The sequence below is a fragment of the Natrix helvetica genome, assembly GCF_964273705.1.
Source record: "Natrix helvetica genome assembly, chromosome: Z".
NCBI classification, from domain to species: domain Eukaryota; kingdom Metazoa; phylum Chordata; class Lepidosauria; order Squamata; family Natricidae; genus Natrix; species Natrix helvetica.
This window is the reverse complement of record NC_138554.1, coordinates 50,504,426-50,524,977: the sequence shown is the minus strand read 5'-3', so window position 1 is coordinate 50,524,977 and position 20,552 is coordinate 50,504,426. Positions and strand designations below refer to the sequence as shown.

Genomic DNA, 20,552 nt, shown 5'->3' with positions numbered 1-20,552 from the left:
GTTATATAATATCAATATCATTTAACAACGCTCCTGCTTAGCAACCAAAATGTTGGCTCAGAAACTCTGGCATTTGAAGCACACAAGTCTTAAAGCTGTCAAGTTAAAAACCCTTGCATCCCTAACCCTTTAGAAAAAAAAACTCCAGGGGTGTTCAAACCTGACAGCTTTAAGACTTGTGGACTTCAACTCCCAGAATTCCTTCTCCAGTCATGTTGGCTCAGGAACTCTGGCATTGAAGTGTGCAAGTCTTAAAGCTGTCAAGTTACAAGATCCTTGCACCCCTAACCCTTTAGGGGGAAAAACGCAGGGGCCTTCAAACCTGATAGCTTTAAGACTTGTGGACAATTCCCAGAATTCCTCCTCCAGTCATATTGGCTCAGGAACTCTGGAATTGAAGCAAGCAAGTCTTAAAGCTGTCAAGTTACAAGATCCTTGCACCCCTAACCCTTTAGGAAAAGAAAAACGCAGGGGTCTTCAAACCTGACAGCTTTAAGACTTGTGGACTTCAACTCCCAGAATTCCTCCTCCAGTCATGTTGCAGCGATGTCATCTGCATGGATCTGCTCCATCTTTGGTTTCTTCATCGTGGACAGGGCTGCCACTGAAGATGCCGATGAGCCCCCGCTGCCACCAGAATAACTGCCGCCTCCTCCTCCTCCTCCTCCTCCTCCTCCTCCTCCTCCTCCTCCTCCTCCTCCTCCTCCTCCTCCTCCAACAGCACCACCAGATTTGCTGCCCGGCGCTGTGGCTGAGGTGAAGCTGGCAAATCTCCCGCTGGCGCCCCCACCCATGACAATGGTGTCTCCCCCTCCGCTCGGAGCACCTGAGCTGGGGCCCGCGTTACCCCTGCCCCCTCCTCCTCCTCCGTGCTTTTGAGGAGCCATGAGGCCTTTTTTTCCCCTGCTCCCACCCCCTCCATTGCCTTCCTACTGGCTCCCGCAGCCTCATGGCTTCTCAAAAGCACAGCGTAGGAGGAGGGGGCAGGGGTGATGCAGGGCTCAGCTCAAGTGCTCCGATCAGAGGGGGAGGCGCCGCTTCCACGTGCGGGGATGCCGGGTGCAGCTTCACCTCAGCCGCAGCGCCGGGCGGCAAATCCGGCAGTGCTGTTAAAGGAGGAGGAGGTGGCAGCAGTTATTCCGGTGTCGGCGGGGGCTTTGGGGCTTCACAACTACCGTCAGTCACCCCGTGCTCATCAAAACAAGTCCGGGGAAGTCCTTTGCAGGCGGCCAGTTCTAGCTGCCTGCAAAGGACCTCCCCAGCTTCCAGAGCCTGTGGCAGTAGAAATCACTGCGCGGCAGTTGAAAACTGCTGCGCGGTGTTTTCTTGCCACGTGCGCGGTCGCGCACCTTAGAGGAAACATTGATTGCCATTGTCAATTTATAATTTCTGTCTCAAAGTTTTTGCCATAGTATATCCCAAAAAAATTGCCCTTGCTATCATTGTTTCTTTCACTTGTTCATCTTCCATTTTAAGGCTTAGTAAACAGCTGTATATTTTCTTTATTAATTTTTCATCCATTGCTGATAATATTTGATCTAGTATTGTTGGCTTTTTATAGAAATAGTATGTCTTTGCATCCTTCTCATATCTTGATTGTATTTGCAGGTGCAGCCACTATGCTAGGTCCACACTTGTTCTTGTAGTTCTTGTTTAGTTTTAAGTTGCCCTTCCTCATTCAAAAGGTCTTTTACGTGTTACATTTTTTTTCCAAATGTACATTTGGATGTGACAGTGCTTCTATTGTAGAAAGCCAGACTGGTATTTTCATATAATTTTTTGCTTTAACTTTTTCACATACTAAGAATGGAGCATTTCTTACGTAATGTCTTTGAAAATATCTACCGTATTTTTCGGCGTATAAGATGCTCCGAAGTATAAGACACACCTAGCTTTGGGGAAAATAACAAGGGAAAAAAATCTGCTTCTGCCTTCCAGCAATTTTCCTCCTTGCAGTAAACAGCAAACAGTACAGAAGATATACACTGTTTGTGGTGTTACATTTCAGACTATATTTGTACAGATGCTGTTAAAATTGATGTGGCTTTCTGGAAGTATACATCACCCTCTGCTATTTAAAAGAAAATACAATAGCACTGGGCCTCTTCAGATCAAGCATTTATTTTAAAGCGTCTTCATTTTGTTAAGTTGTCTAGATAATAATAAAGCAGTCTTTAAAAAATAAGTCTAATACTTTGAACATTCTATAGCAGTGATGGCGAACCTATGGCACGCGTGCCACAAGTGGCACGTGGAGCCATTTGTCAGGACACGTGAGGCGCTGCCCTGTCAGCTGGCCAGCGCGCATGCGTGCGCTGGCCAGCTGAGTTCACCTTTTTAAAAGCTATTTTTCGCCTTCCCCAGGCTCCAGAGGCTTTATAGGAGTCTGGGGAGGGCGAAAAGAGCCTCCCCACCCCCCCGGAAGCTTCAGGGACCGTCCGGAGGCTTCCCTGAAGCCTTCGGAAATCTTAAAACCACCCTCCGAGCAAACCGGAAGTGATTTCCGGGTTGCTAAGAGGGTCGTTTTAAGCATTCCGAAGGCTTCAGGGACTGTCCGGAGGCTTCCCTGACGCCTTCGGAGCGCTCAAAACCACCCTCCGAGCAAACCGGAAGTGACTTCCGGTTTGCTCGGAGGGTGGTTTTAAGCATTCCGAAGGCTTCAGGGAAGCCTCCGGACGGTCCCTGAAGCCTCCGGAGGGCCTCCGGGGGGGCGGGGGAGGCTCTTTTCGCCCTTCCCAGGCTCCTATAAAGCCTCTGGAGCCTGGGGAGGGCGAAAAAAGCATGTAAAAATGGGGGGGGGGCACGCGTTGTGCGTGCATGCGCACTGGGGGATCGCGCGTTGCATTATGGGTGCGGCACGTCCGCAAACGACCCCCCCTGTGCTCCCCCCACTTGTGGCACGTGAGCCAAAAAAGGTTCGCCATTGCTGTTCTATAGGCATTTATAGTTATTGACTTACCTCCTTGCAGCAAACAGCATACAGCCTGATTAGCACAAGAAAAAAATACCCACCTCTGCCTCTCATAAATTTACCTCCATGCAGCAAACAACAAGTTTCACTTTCACTTTCAGTTTCAAAATATTTTTCTCTGATCATTACCTGTTTCATGCTGCAGGGATTGCCAAAGCCTATTGCTGCCTCTGCAAGCCCCATTTTCTCCGTTTGCTGCAAGGAGGTAAATTGCTGGGAGAAGAGGCCAAAGGGTGGGGGCCAGTGGGTGGGGTGGGGGTTACATTTGGTGTATAAGACACACCCAAATATTCACCCTCTTTGGGGGGGACAAAGGTGCGTCTTATACTCTGAAAAATATGGTATGTATTTTATCCTTTTCATACCACAGAAAGGCATGCCATCCTAATTGAAGATCATGCCCTTCCAACAATAATAATCTTTTATGTCCAAGATTTATCCATTCTTTCACCCAAGTTAGTGTAGAGGCCTGGTTCCAATCTGGCAACCCAAAGCCCCCATTGTTTTTGGATTCTTGCCACATTTTCAATTTTATTCTTGCTTTTTTTCCTTGCCAAAACATATTTCAAAATTATTTTACCTAATTCATCAAATATTTTTCTCTAGTTTTATAGGATTTGTTTGGAATAGAAATAGTAACTTCAGCAGGATATTCATTTTTATGGTTGCTGTTCTTCCTATCATTGACAAGTGAAGGTTTTCCCAATTCTCCAAGTCCTATTTAATTTGTTGCATTAACCTTGTAATTATCTTCTTTAATTGTTGTACATCTTGCTGTTAAATAAATTCCCAAATATTTAACTTTCTTCACTACCTGAAGATCTATCTTCTTTGTCAATTCATTTTTCGGTTTGTCTGTAAGATTTTTAACTAATATTTTGGGGTTTTTTAGTTTGTTTATTTTCAGTCCTGCAACTTCTTCATATTATTCTATTTTTTCCATTAGCTTGGGGCCAGTTTCTAATGACTCTTCTAAAATAAATACTAGGTCATCTGGAAATGCTTGTAATTTGAATTTTCTCTTTTTATTTGCATACCATTCCATATTTCCATGCCATGCATCATTGCCCAGAAGATCATTGGTTGCTCTCTCCCCTCTTTGGAAGAGCGTTATAGCTCCCACTGCTTTATGAAAGTTCAAAATAGTCTTAAAGATCCATCTCATCCTGGGCACCCTTTTTTTGACTATTACCACCTTGCAGATGGTACAGGATAATAAAAACAAGGACAAATAGGCTGAAAAAGAAGCTTCTATTTCAGAGCAGTAACTATATTGAATTCTACTGAAGAGTGTAATATTAATGAAATATCAGGGGTTTTCAATTCAATTGTATAGAATGTGAAAGATGTGTGTTTGTGTTTTATTTTTATAGTTATAATGTACACTGAAGATGGTATTTAATTTCCTTGTATGGATGCAATGACAATAAAGCAAATTAGCTAACTACCTACCTTTTATTTCCAAATCTTGTCTAATACTTCTATTCAGCATTTCCAACGTTAATATAAATACTAATGGGGATAGTGGACATCCTTGTCTTATGCCTTTTTTTATATTGAAGTTCTCCATTGAGTCCCCATTCACAATCACTTTTGCTGTTTGTTTGGAATAACTTGTCTTAATCATATTTATAAATTTCTCGTCAGAGTCCATACCCTCTAATTGTTGTAGCATAAATTGCCAATTTACATTGATAAATACTTTCTGTGCATCTAAAAAGATCAACACCATTTGTTTTTTAGAGTGTACTTCATAGTACTCCAAAGTATCTAAAATTAATCTTACATTATTTTTCATTTGTCTTTTAAGTAAGATTCCATTTTGATCTGGGTGGATAAATTCATTCAAAAATCTTTTTAATCTTTCTGCTATTATTGATGTAAAGATTTTACAGTCTGCATTTAATAATGATATAGGCCTGTAATTCTTTATCTGTGTCAAATTTGAGTCTTCTTTTGGAATTAATGTAATATTTGCTTCCATCCAAGTATTTTCTAACAATACTTCATTGTAGACCTCTAACATTAACAGGCTTAATGCATCTTGTAAGTGTTTATAAACCTCTGCAGGTAGTCCATCTGGTCCTGGTGATTTATTATTATTTTTGTTTTTTAATTGCCTGTTAGTTCCATCATCGCTATTCTTTCATTCAGCATCACTTTCCTGTTTTCAGACACTTTTGGTAGTTGAACTTTTTCCAAGTATAGCTTTATCTTTTATCCGAATTTTTTTCTTGATCATATAATTTTCCATAAAACTCCTGAATTATTTTCTTTTTGCTCTCAATTTCCCTTTCCATCTCCTTCACATATATAGGTCTTATTCTCCTAGTTGTTCTTACTTTGGTCTGGTCTTTTGCTCTTGTTCCTTCTCGTTCTGCTCATTCTATTTTCTCAGCTTCACTTTCTTCTTGTTGTATACTCCAATCTTCTCTTATTGGGTCCACTTCCTCAGCCACTTGTCTCTTGTGTTCCATTTCTCTTCTCCTTTCATATCACTCATTTGTGCTGTCATAAAATTATATCGCTTTGTCTAATGAATCCAGTCTGTATTTTTTGTCATCCCAATTAACTAGTATTCCCTCAGGTACCAGCCATCTAAAGTTTACATTTCTTTTAATCAGCTTCAAAATCAGAAAATGATATTGTTTCTGTAGATGTCCTACTGTTCTAGGAACCTGTTTCAGGACCACTGTTTCCTTCCCTCTGAATTGCAGTGGTCTATATCTTGCCTTTTTAAGTATTTCATCTCTTACTGATTTTTTAACAAATCTCACATGTACCTCTCTTGGAAGTTCATGCCTTCTCAAGTAGCTCATATTTATTATGAATATTTCATTTGTCTCTGAGTCTTGTTTTCCTATCTTTAGAATGCCTGCCAACAATTCTGTCATCACTTCTGGAAGGTCTTCCCCTTTGTCTTTTTCTATATTCTGGAAACTTAAAAAATGGGCTGCCGTCTCTATTTCCAAAATTATTACTGTTTCTTTGAGGTCTTTATTGGCCTGTGTTAGTTTTTGAATTGTGTCATCAACTTTTTTCTCAGCTTCTGATTTCTCTATTTTCTGAATCCTTTGTTCCTTTTTTGTTATCATTTGTTGAAAGTTCTCTAGTTTTTCATTCATATTATGAATCTGTTCCTTCATCTCATTGTGGTTTTTTGCCATGGCCTCCTGGATAGACTGAAACATTTGTATTTCTTTTTGGGATGTATTTGTTTTTTCTAATTGTAGCATAACATCTATTGATCTTTGACTTGATGGACTGGAGACAGCCAATGTTGGTGTAGAGGATGCTTTCTTTCCAATTTTAGTTAAGTTTGGAACACTTGTCATTTTAATATGTAATATTAAATCTATTAAAGAAAGGAAAAACAATAATCCAAGATAGCCCACTGAAATCACAGTACCCCAAATGTCCAAAAAGCTGACAGGTCAATACAAAAATCTAGTTTTCTCAGTCATCAAGCCGGTTCAATTTGTAATCCACAAAATCAGTCTATTAGGCACACTGAGAAAAGACTTATTTAGGTCAACGATTATGTCTTTGTCCGTTGGTTAGTATTTGTAATCCAAATGGCCCACCAAGTTCCCCAATGTTCAATAATCCAAAATATCCAACAAACCAAAAAGCCACTTCACTTAATATCTAAACAATTCTTGACTATTCCATTGATCCATTCTGTCAAGAGTGTTTATAATCCAAGAAGGAAAAAGAAAGAAAAAAGTAAAAGGACGTAAAACCAATTCTCTCAGTCTCCAAGCTGTTCCTCAAAGCCAACAGTATTTGTAATCCTCCAAGTTCAGCAAGTTTCAAAAAGAAAACATTGCCTATTCCCAAACAGCAAGATAACAGCCTTCCAGGTGTTGTTTGCTTTTCTTTATTTTCCTTCTTTTTATCAATCCAGGGAAGCCTCCGGACAGTCCTGAAGCCTTCGGAGCACTAGGAATGATCCTTCAAGCAAACCAGAAGTCTCTTCCGGTTTGCTCAGAGGGTCGTTTTTGAGTGCTCCGAAGGCGTCAGAGAAGCTCATGAAGCCTTTGGAGGGCCTCCGGAGAGGGTGGGGGATGCTCTTTTTGCCCTCCCCAGGCTCCTATAAAGCCTCCGGAGCCTGCTTTAAAAAAGGCGTGCTGGCCTCGCGTGCCCTGACAAATGGCTCCGCGTGCCATCTGTGGCATGCTGCCATAAGTTCGCCATCACTGATATAGGGCAGTGTCTTTTTTCACCAGTAGGGAAGCCTCCGGATGGTCCCTGAAGCCTTTGGAGCGCTCAAAACGACCCTCCAAGCAAACCGGAAGTCACTTCTGGTTTGCTCGGAGGATCGTTTTGAGCGCTCCGAAGGCTTCAGGGACCATCTGGAGGCTTCCCTGACGCCTTCGGAGCACTCAAAATGACCCTCCGAGCAAACCGGAAGTCACGGAGGGGGTGGGGGATGCTCTTTTTGCCCTCCCCAGGCTCCTACAAAGCCTCCGGAGCCTGGGGAGGGTGAAAATGGCTTTTAAAAAGGCGCGCTGGCCAGCTGACAGGGCAGCGCCTCGCGTGCCCTGACAAATGGCTCCGCGTGCCTTCTGTGGCATGTGTGCCATAAGTTCGCCATCACTGATATAGGGCAGTGTCTTTTTTCACCAGTAGATGTTGCCACTGCTCTAACTTCCAGCGTTGAAGCAGAAGATGTAATAGCTGATTGTCAAATAATAATAAAAAATTCACCTTTGTAAACTTTTTTCCAGTATTCAAACATAAAGCTTTTTTTCTTTTCTTTTCTTTCTAACAATTTAAGTCATTTTTCACAGTAATATTAATTCCATTCCTGTCTTTCTATATTTTAAATTTTAAAATATAATAGTCTCTCTAAAATTTTGTTTCTCTTTTGGGTCTTTTGTAATCTATCTGTTAACTCTGTCAACTTGCAAAGTATCCCTGGCCTGCTCTCAAGTTGCCATAGGCAAGGGGGATGGGAAAATGAGCTATGCAGCTGCAGTGAGAGAATGCACTTCAGTCAAAACAAAAGCACATTCCAGCCATCTCTCTGTCAAGGCCATCTCTGTGATTACCCACAGTGGGCAGAGGGGAGTGATCTCTACAACTCACGAAATTGCTTTGTTGGATAGTGTGACTTATGGCACACCTTGGGGGAAGGGGGGGAACAGGGTCAGAGCTGGCACGTAAATTAAGTGAGGTCAAAGTTGGCTTCACTTGGAACATGCCGACATGAAGCTCCTAATAAATAACTGGATTTCTTTTGAAGCTTGGCTTGAGGCTCATGATTTAATTAGAGCTTTGGTTGGAACCCTGACAAACTCACCACTTTCTCTACGATTTGGAGAATCTTTAAAAAAGAAACTCTCTTATTTGCGGATAATATAGAAGTTGAAAATAGTCCAATACTCTGTTCACTTAGTGCTCATTAGTGTTTCTTCGGTTGCCCCAGCTTCAGTCTGACCGTAATGGCTGTCTCTGTTCTTCATTGATTGGGAGGCTACTTTGGATCCATTGTGAGAGCCGCTACTCCCCCGTGTTCAACACGGGATCTCTCCTTTCTTTGTCACCCTTCCAGGGTGACATTAGCACCTTGGGGCTTCCTAATAAAGAAGGTTCACCCAGGATTTACAGAGCCCTGCTACCCTCTACCATCCCCCCGTGACGCCAGAAGTCTTCAAGATATTTTTTTTCCTATTTTAAGAGAGTTTTCTTGAGCCTGCAAAGGGGGAAAAAAGATGATTTGTCTTCTATAATAAAATACACCCACATAACACATACATATCTTCATTTTCTTATTTTTCTTGTTTAGCATTATATGTTTAAATGTTAAATGTTTGGCTCAGTAGAACTGAGCAAATGTGATTTCTGGCTATTATTACACACAGGAGTGACCCACTTAACACAATCCATCATAACTAAAACTTCAAAATCCACATTATTGAACAATTCAGGTGAAAGCAGCATGATGAGCCTGTTGCAAGTCAAATTAAAAAGCAGTGTATTTCTTGAATACTATTTCACAATATAGTATAATTTACTATAATAGGGGTAGAATGAATATCAGAGAATGCATACTGAATCAGTGAATTGTAGGATTTTCTGGATATTTATAAAGGCAATATTTGCTGTACTAATGATCTGGTTCCACTTAAAATTTCCAAATAGATAAACAATTGGGTGCAATTAACAATTAAGTTCATCCATTTATTTTTCACTATTTTTTTACATTCATAGTTGATAACTATCAACTATGGCAATCTATGTCATAAAAATAATATCATGATATCATTTATTACAAATAATGTAAAATTAGGGTATGTTACTGCTGAACAGCAGGCAAAATGCAAATGTTAATCTCAAAGGCTTACTGGAACAGCAAAAATTTAACAATCTTCTGGAAGATGACTAAATCATTTGGGCTCAACATTTTTATTAGTTTACCAGAATATAAAATACAAAGGAAAATAAAAATAATGGAAACTAGGGGAGCAGAAGAGTGTGGGGTAGAAAGGGACAAAGGAAAAAAGGGTGTTGATTTCCAACTCTTTAGCACAGTAGAAGATAAATAATATTACAACCTCAACTTTTTACTCTTATACAATATATATGCTAGCCATTTCTGTACCAACAAACATATCTAATCAGCAAAACAAAAGCCAGAGTTTTATCTTTCCATTACAAGAACAAAATTCAGAAGCGGTTTCCAAATAAAAACAAAATCAGATCTATTATTTTCTTTGAATAAAGGAATCAACTTAACCATCACTACTTTGTTTTATTTGCTGTGGAAAATATTATATTTCTATTTGCACATATTAATCTTTATAGACTATCATTGTTTATATTAGCAAAATCACTGTAATATTTTGGATTCTTTACATTATTTTTTTTCCAATTACATATATCACACTGGTAAAAATCCATCCTAACTCCAATTAACTAATTAAATTTAATTTGCTCCTTCCAGCTTATAAAATAAAATCTTTTTCTTCTTTGTCAGTCAAGTCATTATCTTTTTATACTTATCTTTTTCTCAAGAAATTAAGCTTGTTAGTATCCATGAAAAAAAAGTTCCAAACTCTTTTGAAAGTTGCAGATTTTCTTGGAACTTTTCTTTCAATTGTGCTGGAAGGTTTATATTTAAATCATAATCATAATAAAGATTGGAATTAGATTTACAGTATATTCCAGAGTTGGAGTTGGATCCTTTGCATTGTCATCTACTTATGAAATTGCATCAATCTCGTTTGATAATTTTCTATACATAATTGCACCTCTGAAGCAGGGGTAAAATCCACTTACCTTTGCTACTGGTTCAGTAGTAATGTGAGTGTGTGCACATGCGCAGGACCTTCTGCGCATCCACAGAGTGCGCCTGCAAGGTAAGGGGGGGAATGTGCTGTGCTACACAATTTAGATTAGCTAGAAAGCATCATGCATCACAGCTGATTGTCGGAAAACCGGTTCGCCCAAACCAATAGCATTTTTTTTACTATGGTTTGGATACACAGGTAGCATTTTTACTATCGGTTCGGGCGAACCAGTCCAAACCAGGAGCATTTGACCCCTGCTCTGAAGTAGTTTAAGTAGTTTTTATAACATCCTTAAAACATAATTGCTCTATAAAGTGAAGAATTTTATTTAACAATTTTTCAAACAATGCCTAATAATTTGCTCAAATCCATGTTCCCTCTTGTGGTCAAAGAGTAAACTTTTTGTAAGTCACTTAAGAATTGCTGGCCAGAGTTCATGAATATGAACTCTGGCCATGAACGTTTATGGAAAGTTTTAGCCACCCAGAACAAAGCAAACTAAGTTATAATTTACTTAAAAATACTAAAATAAAACCACAACTTTCTACTCCTATGTTTTTCCATCAAAGTTAAAACAAAGATGCTCCATGCTTCCTTATTTTAGCTTGCCATCAGCAACCAACTCCCCAAAATGGGGCAGATCTTCAAAAACGAGTAATAAGCTGTGGCTGAAGAGAGTCTCTTTTAACTCAATAAAGTTAATAATCTCTAAAAATGATTAAGAAATGAAAGACACAGTTTATTGTCTGTTTGAAAAATAACTTTCAAAATGGCTGCTTTTTAAAACAATATTGCAGCCCCCTTCCGCCAACTGTACAGCTCACCAGCTCACTCGGAAGCACAGCTCCTGAAGTTATTTGCAGACCGTTGCTGCGTACAGGATCCTGTGGGATGATTCTAGGACTTCCCCTAATCCAGGAGGGCTATATAAACTAAAGGAATGCTGGTTCCTTCTGTTAGCAAGTTGAAAAAGCAACAGTCCAGAGAGAACCCTTTCAAGGAGCCCAAGAGACCCCTCCCAGGACGTATCGTCAGTTGGCCATCTTCACCGTAAATATGAAGATTACTAAATTAAAGCCAATTGGAACTTGGGAGAAATTTACTTCAGAAGATTGGGTCATCTATATTTTATTTTGTCATTTGGACTTCGCAAGCACTGAAAAAGATGCTTAATATCTAATTTGTATCATTATTACTTCCATACTGGAAATATTTGTAGTTTAATTTCACATATTCCGTGTTTACTGAAAATGCATTATAATCAACTAGCAGTGATGATGTTACCTAATTTGGTAATAAAACTTCTTCAAGAAATCAACCAATCTCGGAGACAACGGAAAACCCCACAATTTTATTAATTACAATGCAACTATAACAGAGTTGTGAATTTGCAATGACACAAAGGCATAATGAAATTATCACTCAAAAGAATATTGTTTATATTTTGGATGTGGACTATATTCTGCAATAAAATGTTTATGGATGATAGCTTATTAAAACAATACAGAATTAAATTCTTGATGTTATGTGGATATTTCATGCTTATTGAATAGTAGGAAATAAAATTTAGAATCAGCATCTAAAACCGATTCAATCTCAAACTATAGGTGAACCAACCAAGTCTGGAGAGAGAAGTGGGTACAGCAGTCCTGGATCTCCAGGAACCCCTGGCAGTCGCTCTCGCACACCATCCTTGCCAACTCCACCAAACAGGGAGCCCAATAAGGTTGCAGTGGTTCGTACACCACCAAAATCCCCTTCTTCTGCCAAGAGCCGCCTGCAGACAGCTCCGGTCCCCATGCCAGACCTGAAGAATATCAAGTCCAAAATTGGTTCCACTGACAACTTAAAGCATCAACCTGGAGGTGGAAAGGTAAATCTATCGTGGAAACAGATATACAGGCCAACTTTAGTAGAGGGGGTAGCTTTCCCTCTTTGCCATTCCAGCATTGCATTCCCTGCCTGCAAGACTATCTCAGCTTTATGAGCTACCTTCACCTGGCAGAATGCAAACACTGAAAATTGATGATGGTATAGCCTCTATATATGTGAGTTGATTGATTAGGTAATATTGACATTACTGAAATGACATGTGTTCATTGCAATTAAGTATGCTAAGGGTTACTTCCAATTTAGAAAATACATGGGATCTGAGTATGTACAAGGTAGTAAAGCGAATGGAACATATGTTGTTCTGATTAGGTCTTTAAATCTATGTATGGAAGCACTAATCCACAGCAATAACAAGGCAGCATTATATACATCATATGTGAAGATCCTGCTCCTCTCCAAGTTATACTGAAGTAATTCAATTATTCTGTCTGTATCAGTGGTGGGTTGCTGGTGGTACACCCCGGTACGGGCGTACTGGAGCCAGCCTGGAACACCGGATACCGTTCTGGTACAGTGCTCCGGAAGGTCCACCCGCCCGCGCTCCTTACCTGTGTTTTAAAGCTCCTGCACTGCCGTGCAAGCGCATTATGCGTACAGCACCTACGCAACGCCCCGTGGAGCAGCTGGTGCGTCATGGAGCATCGCGGAGGCGCTGGAACGCATGCAAGCGTTGCACACGTCCATGAGGACACCGCAGGCCCTGTTCCAACCGTACCAGTTGGAACGGGATTTGAAACCTGCCACTGGTCTGTGATCTGACTGTTTTGGCTGAGGATCTTGAATGGAACAGACTTCTCCTTGCCCATAGTGTGTTCTAGTAAATAAACCTGATAAGAGAGTGGTTTTTATATAGGAAGATCATTTTATTGCTAGAATATTAAGAACAAATAGTACTTGATTTCAGGTATGTTATAGTCCCACCCTCTGAATCTCTCTCAGGATTTAGTGTTACATTTTGATGGTGTTGCTAGCAGGAACATTGAACCCCCCCCCCCCCCCCGATTTTAATAATCAGGCTCATTAATACCTCACTTGAGATGTTCATCATCATCATCATACCATTATGTTAAAAGTGAATGCTGTGGGTTTTTTTAACTTTTTTTTTAAAATCAGGCAACGAAGACAAGGCATCAAATTGTTTAGAATTTAAGGGTAGCAGAATTCCCTATTTAATTATTTTTTGTTGTTGATGTTTTTCTTAATATTAGTCTGTGGAAGTTAGTAATTATTGTCCAAGTTTCCTAAGCCATTTTACTGAACAGAATTTCAAATATCAGCATTTTTAATGATCAGAGGGCACTACATTAAATATGAATAACTTCATTCATAGGCTGATAGGATAGCCTGCTGTTTCGGTGCCTCTAGTGGTATTTTCAATTGTCTTATCAGTTGCTGCGGCTCCCTGGATTTTTATTAAGTATAGGCAAATTTTAGTGCTTCATTCTTAATGGGTATATAGTACCTATCGATTTACAGGAGAATGTCAACAACTCTCATGCATTTCCTATTTATTTCCATCAGGTGGAGAACTTGAATCATGCATTTAGTGGGGTTTCAGATAGAAAGTATAAAGGAATTTTGGAACATCTGCCAGTATTCTCACATGCAGCATTTATCTATATTTTCTTAAAACAGCTGACACTGCTTTCTTAAAACAGCTTTTCAGCTATGACTGAAGGATATGAAAACCTATAGTTATACTTTGTTTAGATTACTTTTCTACTACTCTTGTTTTAAAAATGCATTATTTTAATTTGTGGAATGATATACTGGATTGGCAAACCATTTCTCATACATTTATACTTTGGTAACAGTTATTAGCCTTCTGATAAGCATTGTTAGATTCTTTTATTGCACTTTTTATTTTAAGGAATTAAAATATTCCTACAACAGGACTTGAATTAAAGAGTATACGTTCATGTTGAAAAATAATTTTAAAAATAAAATGACATTTGGATCTTTTTAGTTGACACAATTTTATAATTACTCTTTTTTAATTTTCTTAACACATTCTTCTATTTTTTTAGATGTGGTATTAAAGCAATCATATAATAATGGTGAAAAATTAAAAGTATTTTATGCCAATTATATAATGACATGTTAATACAATTTTTTGCATCATTTAAGGTTAGCTTCCAATTGGATAATCCAGTCATGTGTATTGCACAATTTTGTTGTTGTTTTTCTTAGCATCTCTTCAACTCTAGGTCATTGAGCCTATCTACATACAGTCGAAGCAGCTCCTATTCCACAAGACAGAATGGCATGATGTTTTTTTTTTAATGGGGAAGCATTAAATAGCCTGAACTGTACTTTGATCTTATGGTTTGATCACATAGTACTACAGGAGAAGAAAAGGCAGAGCTCGAGGGTGGAGTCAAGAGATGAATCAGTTTGGAGTTGTTACATTGCCATAGCAATCGAAGTTCAGGCCCACTTAAATTCTGTTGACTCTTAGTCAGGTATGAAAAATCAGGACCACATGTTAAGTTCCAGTTAAGAAAATTTATTGCCCACTCTTATTTATGTTTTGCCTATTCCACTGTGAGGCTACTCTAGGCGGCTTAAAACAGTAAAAAGGAAGAAATGAAAAGAGTGTAAACAGAACAGAAGTTCTCCTACAAATACTCAATTTTGTCTTATTGATAATTCCAGTTTTACAGCATTGTTTCCTGAACACTAACTATACATTTCATCTTTTTATCAGGTGCCCTTCATTCCTATCGAAGTCAAGCTTAGGCCAGTTTGCATCACTTTTTCTTTTTTCTTTTGCACATTCACCATTGCTACATCATAGGAGAGTTGGGGAGCTGATTGAAACAGACAGAAATTCCACTCTTAGTAGCCTACTTCCCAGAAGACCTTATACTAAATATTATTTCCCTCAAACTTACTGTATTCATTTATTTTATTTGTACACTCTGTTCTCTCTCAATATGGAAAACTCTTTGTATTTCAAGTCTGATCTACGGAACCAATTGATTCTGAATTTTAATTGAACAGGAAAAGATAAATATGTTTCTCCATGCTGTTAGGCCTGGTTCTAAAAGCTGTAGCTGATATAGCAATAGTACTTAGACTTATTTACCACTTCATAGTGCTTTATAGCTCTCTCTAAGCAGTTTACATAGTCAGCATATTGCCCTCAACAATCTGGGTCCTCATTTTATCCACCTCAGAAGGATGGAAGGCTGAGTCAACCTTGAGCTGGTGAGATTTGAACTTTCAAACTGCAGGGAGCCAGTGATCAGCAGACGTAGCCTGCAGTACTGCACTCTAACCATTGCCCCACCGCGGCTCTATATCTCATCCCTATAAAAAGATTTGCACCTTAAATCACCTTCTCTCACGGTGGTCTAACATCTCTCTGGTCCAGCTGCTTTTGAAATGGGCCCTAATGTCAGCCAGATCTATGTCGAGACCTGTCGAGTTTATTTTTTCCAACATTTTTCATCAGTGGTTTAAAGAATCTTAAAATCTCTTTACCCTGACTTGGCTTTTCTATCTCTCATAATATTATTACTGTTGCTTGTAATTTTTCCACCTTATCAAATTCAGATTATATTTTTCTGGTTCACTTTTTACTTCTAGGTAGGTCTCACCATTTTTTTTCCTCACCATTTTTTATAGTTTAACCAATCTGTAATAAAAGCTTATCATTGTCCTATAGTAACTTCTTTAGGTGTTATTTTCCTGACTTTTGCAGAATAAGCCACACTCAAATCCATTTATAGTTGTATAGTACTGCATCTGATTATTTAGATAGGTTTATGCTTCTTGGTGATACTTAGATTTTTTTTCTGTCTTAAGAGATCTATTCTGCCTGAAGATAAGCATAATGCCATGTGTATCTCTACTAGTCAGAGGCCCAAAGTAAGTTGGACAAGTTGAGCTTACCAATAATTGTGGCTCTTTCAATGGTGATTTGTAGGTTCACACAGCTTACCCTCTATTCCTTCTCCATTCTGTTTCAGAGAATTGAGAGGAAAGAGGAAAAAAAGGTTATTGTCAACGAAATAGCAATAGTATATAGTTTTCTCAATGCTTCTTTTGGTGTTATTTTAAAAAGAAGACCAATATTGGTTATCTGGTCCCCATGGCAGGTGCTGGCTTGATAAATGTCTATGGAGATTTTCAGTCATACAGGTAATGGTTGTCCCAAAGGTGCTTTTTCAAGAGCCAACTGGACTTTCTAACTTTTTTTGAAAGAGGTTTGCTTCCCATCCAAGAAGGCCACCTGGAGGTTTATCTGTGTCGTCAATATCACATCTAGTCCTGATGGGTTTGTTCTCCTAAGTTGTTCCATGTGTTTATGAAGATTGTTTCCCCAATGTACAGATCCCCATATGGCTCACTGCATTGTACTGCATATACCACATTGCTCAATTTGTGTTTGGGTGTTTTATCCTTGGGGTGGACAGACTTCTTCTGCCTTAGTGTATTCTTGTGTTTGAAGTGCGCATGTATGTTGTGTTGGCTGAAGATCCTCCTCAGCTATTCTGATATTCCTGCAATTTATTGAATGACAATGTTGCTTCATTTATGTTCTTTTCATTGTCTGTTATGGAGGAGACCCTCCCCCCCCCACTGGAGCACAAAATGGGAGTCATCAGAACCCTACACCACTGAGCTGAAGGCCATCCATCCAGCAAAGATGGGAAAGAAAAAGAACTAAAACACATCAAAGAAGCCCTCAGAACATGTGGCTATCCCAAGTGACCCTCATCAAGTCTCAAAAAAGACACTACAGAGGCTCCTCTATAACAGACAATGAAGAGAACAATAAATGAATTGATATTTCATATGTTGCAGGAATGTCAGAAAAGCTCAGGAGGATCTTCAGGTAACACAACATATGACACAAACTGAGCAATGTGGTATAAGCAGCGCGCCCTGTACATTGAGGAAACAAAACAACCACTTCATAAACGCGTGGCACAACATAGGAGAACTAATCCACCAGGACTAGATTCAGCAGTTCATCTGCATTTAAAAGACAAAGGCCACTCTTTTGAAGACAGCAAAATTCCCATTTTGGACAGAGGTTTGAAAGAGGGGTTAAAGAGGCCATCTATGTCAAAATTGAACAGGCCTATTTCAACAGAGGGAGAAGGATATGACATAATCTATCTCCAGTTTACAACATAGTCCTTTCAATAGTTCCAAGAAAGCTCCACACTTATTTGCACTATTCAGATGATCTTGATGACACAGATAACTCTCTAGGTGGCCTTAACAAACTCACTAAAACAATGCAAATGACCAGCTGTCTACAAGGAGTATACAGCTGCTTGGATGAGAATTGAAACATCTTCAAAAAAAAAAAAATTAAGAGAGAGAGATGAAGTCCCAGTTGCCTCTTTAAAAAGCACCTTTGTTGACTTAATAGTTTCAATAACTGTATCATGCCCAGGAAACCATGGCATGGGTACCAGCAGGATATGCAACCACTTCAGAGGAAGGAGTAACAATTCAGTTCGCACTCTCAAAGTGCATTGTTTGCTTGCTTTTCCCCCCCCCCTTCCCTTTCTCACAAATGCAAAAAAAATCACAAGCAATTAAAAAAACTCAAGTTAGCTTATACATAATATATGTGCAATAAAAAATTATGATCCCACTGTCTTCCTAAAAGTAAGACATGAATGGGCCAGTCAATCCTTGGATGGCAAATGTTTGATAAAATAGAGTGGCTCAGGAAAAGCACGCTTCTTCACAACTATTTGTCGCATAAGCCCAAATGTAAGGGAAGAAATAGGAGCATTCCTTTTTAATGTTAGTGGGAGCAAGTGGTCCCAGAAATTACTTTGACCTAAGCTATGTAGAACTTAATTAGCAGTTTGACTTATATAAAGAAACAAATGGGCAGATACTGCAGCACTGATGTAGATTGGCTAAAGTGACTCTCCCTGCAGAGAGATTCATTGGGTACAACCTCCATATTTTTGTCCCGACAAAAGTCATCTACTAGAGTCACCAATATTATTTCAGTCCCACATCCAGATCTCAAATTTGAAAAGATAAAAATGGATAAAATATACTTTGTTTCATCCAGAATTCTCTGTAAAAGATGCTCCGTGGATACTTCAAAATTTCTCCCCAACAAGTTGCTTATTGGGGGGTAGCCAAAATGGCAGGTTCCTGGGATGACTTTTTCAGGATGCTATTCTTCAGTCTGATAAAAACTTTATTTGATTTCAGCTTTCACCCTGCAGACACAGGCCATCTTCATATGGTGGGTATACTTACCCAATTACATTTGTCATGCTAAAATTGCACGTCATATACCAGTTCTGAATATTTTTTCAAGTCCAATAAGCAAGAATGCCCAAACAAACCAAAAACAGGCAATAAAAGTCTTAATTCATGCTTTTCTTTTTACTTTCATCACTATGTTGCAATGTTGTTTTTCCTTGTGCTGATCAAAGATATAGCCAGTGATTCATGGGATATTCAGATATTTTCTTGTGGGGGCAATAGAGCCCCACATTGATATTAAAAGTATCACTAAATTTGGCATGACATTGATGAAATATGTAAGTCACACTTCAACTTATACTTTATTGCAGTTTATATAGCACTAATGCACTCTAGTACAAGTGGAATAGCTTGAGTTGAATGCTATTTTCTTTCTTTTTTAGTGTTGATTTAAAGCTTGCTTTCCAGATGTTCGCTTCTGCAGAGCTGGAATATGTGGCTTCATTTGTTAAACCAAGTTGCTGAAAAATGCCTTGGAGACATTTTCTGTTTCTTCTTTCTTCTAAGTTTACTATTATACGTAGTGAAACCCTTTGCACTGTATCATTGGCTGGCAGTAGGTGTTTCTTATGTTCTTTTTCTGACTATCAAAGGTGCAGGTGCTTAATAAGAAGCTGAACTTTAGCCATGTCCAATCCAGGTGTGGATCAAAGGATAATATCAAACATATCCCAGGAGGAGGCAGTGTGAGTACCTTCACACCATTCAATGCACTATAATAAAATAACTTATTATTAGTGGCATGAATTCTGCATTAATCCTAAAATGCCAATGCTGCTTGCTCAGTCAGCCAGCCATTGGTAACACACTTAAATACAACATATATAAATTAACCTCCTACTAGGAAAGATATGGCTTGATTAAACCTCCAGCAGAATCTGTGTATGGCAATGTATGCAGGATTAATTGGCTATTTTTCAAAAATAATACTGTAAGGTCATTTTTAATTACATAGCTTTCAGGTTTCTGACAATTATGTTGTCCGGTTCAGTTAGGGAAAGAGGAAAATGTTAATACAAAATAGAAATCTGGAAATTTGATGAATAATATGTGCTATTCTGGAGGTCTCATGAAAATGTTACACATAGTCATTGAAAATCAGATGTTCTGCATCTGAAACATATTTTTTTCTTTATTTTAAAGGATAAACATGTTCCTTAACCCAGAATGTGCAAATTTGGCAATTAAGCAAATTATTATCTACAGCAGCGGTTCTCAACCTGTGGGTTGCGACCCCTTTGGGGGTCGAACAACCTTTTCACAGGGGTCACTAAGACCATCGGAACTCTAAACTTTAAACTCCACCTCGCGTTTCTCGAGGATGGGCCCTGTGGATGGGAGTCATCGCCAGCCGCACAGAGCGTCGCTGCGGCTCCACGCCATAGAAAACATAGGTGCGCGCGCATACCCTGTACAATTACAGCCTCGGAGACTTTGTAATGGCAGAAAAGTGTTCTCACTCTGACAAAGCGCTGCCTTGTCTTTCACAGCCACCTCATTTCCAATTGGGGAGGGGGAAGAAATCCTCTGCATGGATTCCCCCAATTGGAAACGAGATGGCTGTGAAAGATGTGTGGGGTCCGGAGCCCATCCGTGGAGGGAGGGGTCCCCCTTGTGTTCCTCCTCTTCCCGGATGGGCTCCGGAGTCATCGCCAGCCGGGCAGAGCCTCACTGTGGCTCCACACTGTTGAAAACATAGGCGCATGGCGTGCGCACACCCCGTAAATTACAGCCTCGGAGACTTTCCCCCAGAGAAAAACACCACTGCCAGGTACTTTTAACCTGTGATTAAACGTGACCATTGTATGTTTGTCTTTGTGTGTGAGTGAGCGAGACAGACAGACAGACACACACACACACACACACAGAGTGACAGAGATGGGGGAGGGAGGGGAGAGACAGAAAAACACACAGATAGACAGACAGAGAGAGGCACAGAGAGAGACACACACACACACAGAGTGAGTGATTAAGTGAGTGAGAGAATGAGAGACAAACAGACAGACACACACACACACACACACACACACAGTGACAGATAGGGGAGGGACAGAGAGACAGAGAGACAGACAGAGAGAGACACAGAGAGTGAGTGAGAGACAGACAGACAGACACACGCAGAGTGACAGAGGTGGGGG

At 39.6% G+C, this 20,552-nt stretch overlaps 1 protein-coding gene across 12 annotated transcripts in view; it reads left to right on the top strand.

Moving 5' to 3' along the window:
- Positions 1-20,552, top strand: part of MAPT (microtubule associated protein tau) — a 99,493-nt gene that overhangs the window by 48,727 nt on the left and 30,214 nt on the right. For 10 of the 12 annotated variants that reach the window (XM_081969753.1, XM_081969761.1, XM_081969756.1 and 7 more), the window contains 2 exons: positions 11,874-12,139; positions 19,008-19,100. In XM_081969753.1, coding sequence (XP_081825879.1) covers positions 11,874-12,139; positions 19,008-19,100 — 359 coding nt within the window. The remainder of the gene's footprint in view (positions 1-11,873; positions 12,140-19,007; positions 19,101-20,552) is intronic. The other 2 variants (XM_081969763.1, XM_081969760.1) reach the window with 1 other exon arrangement.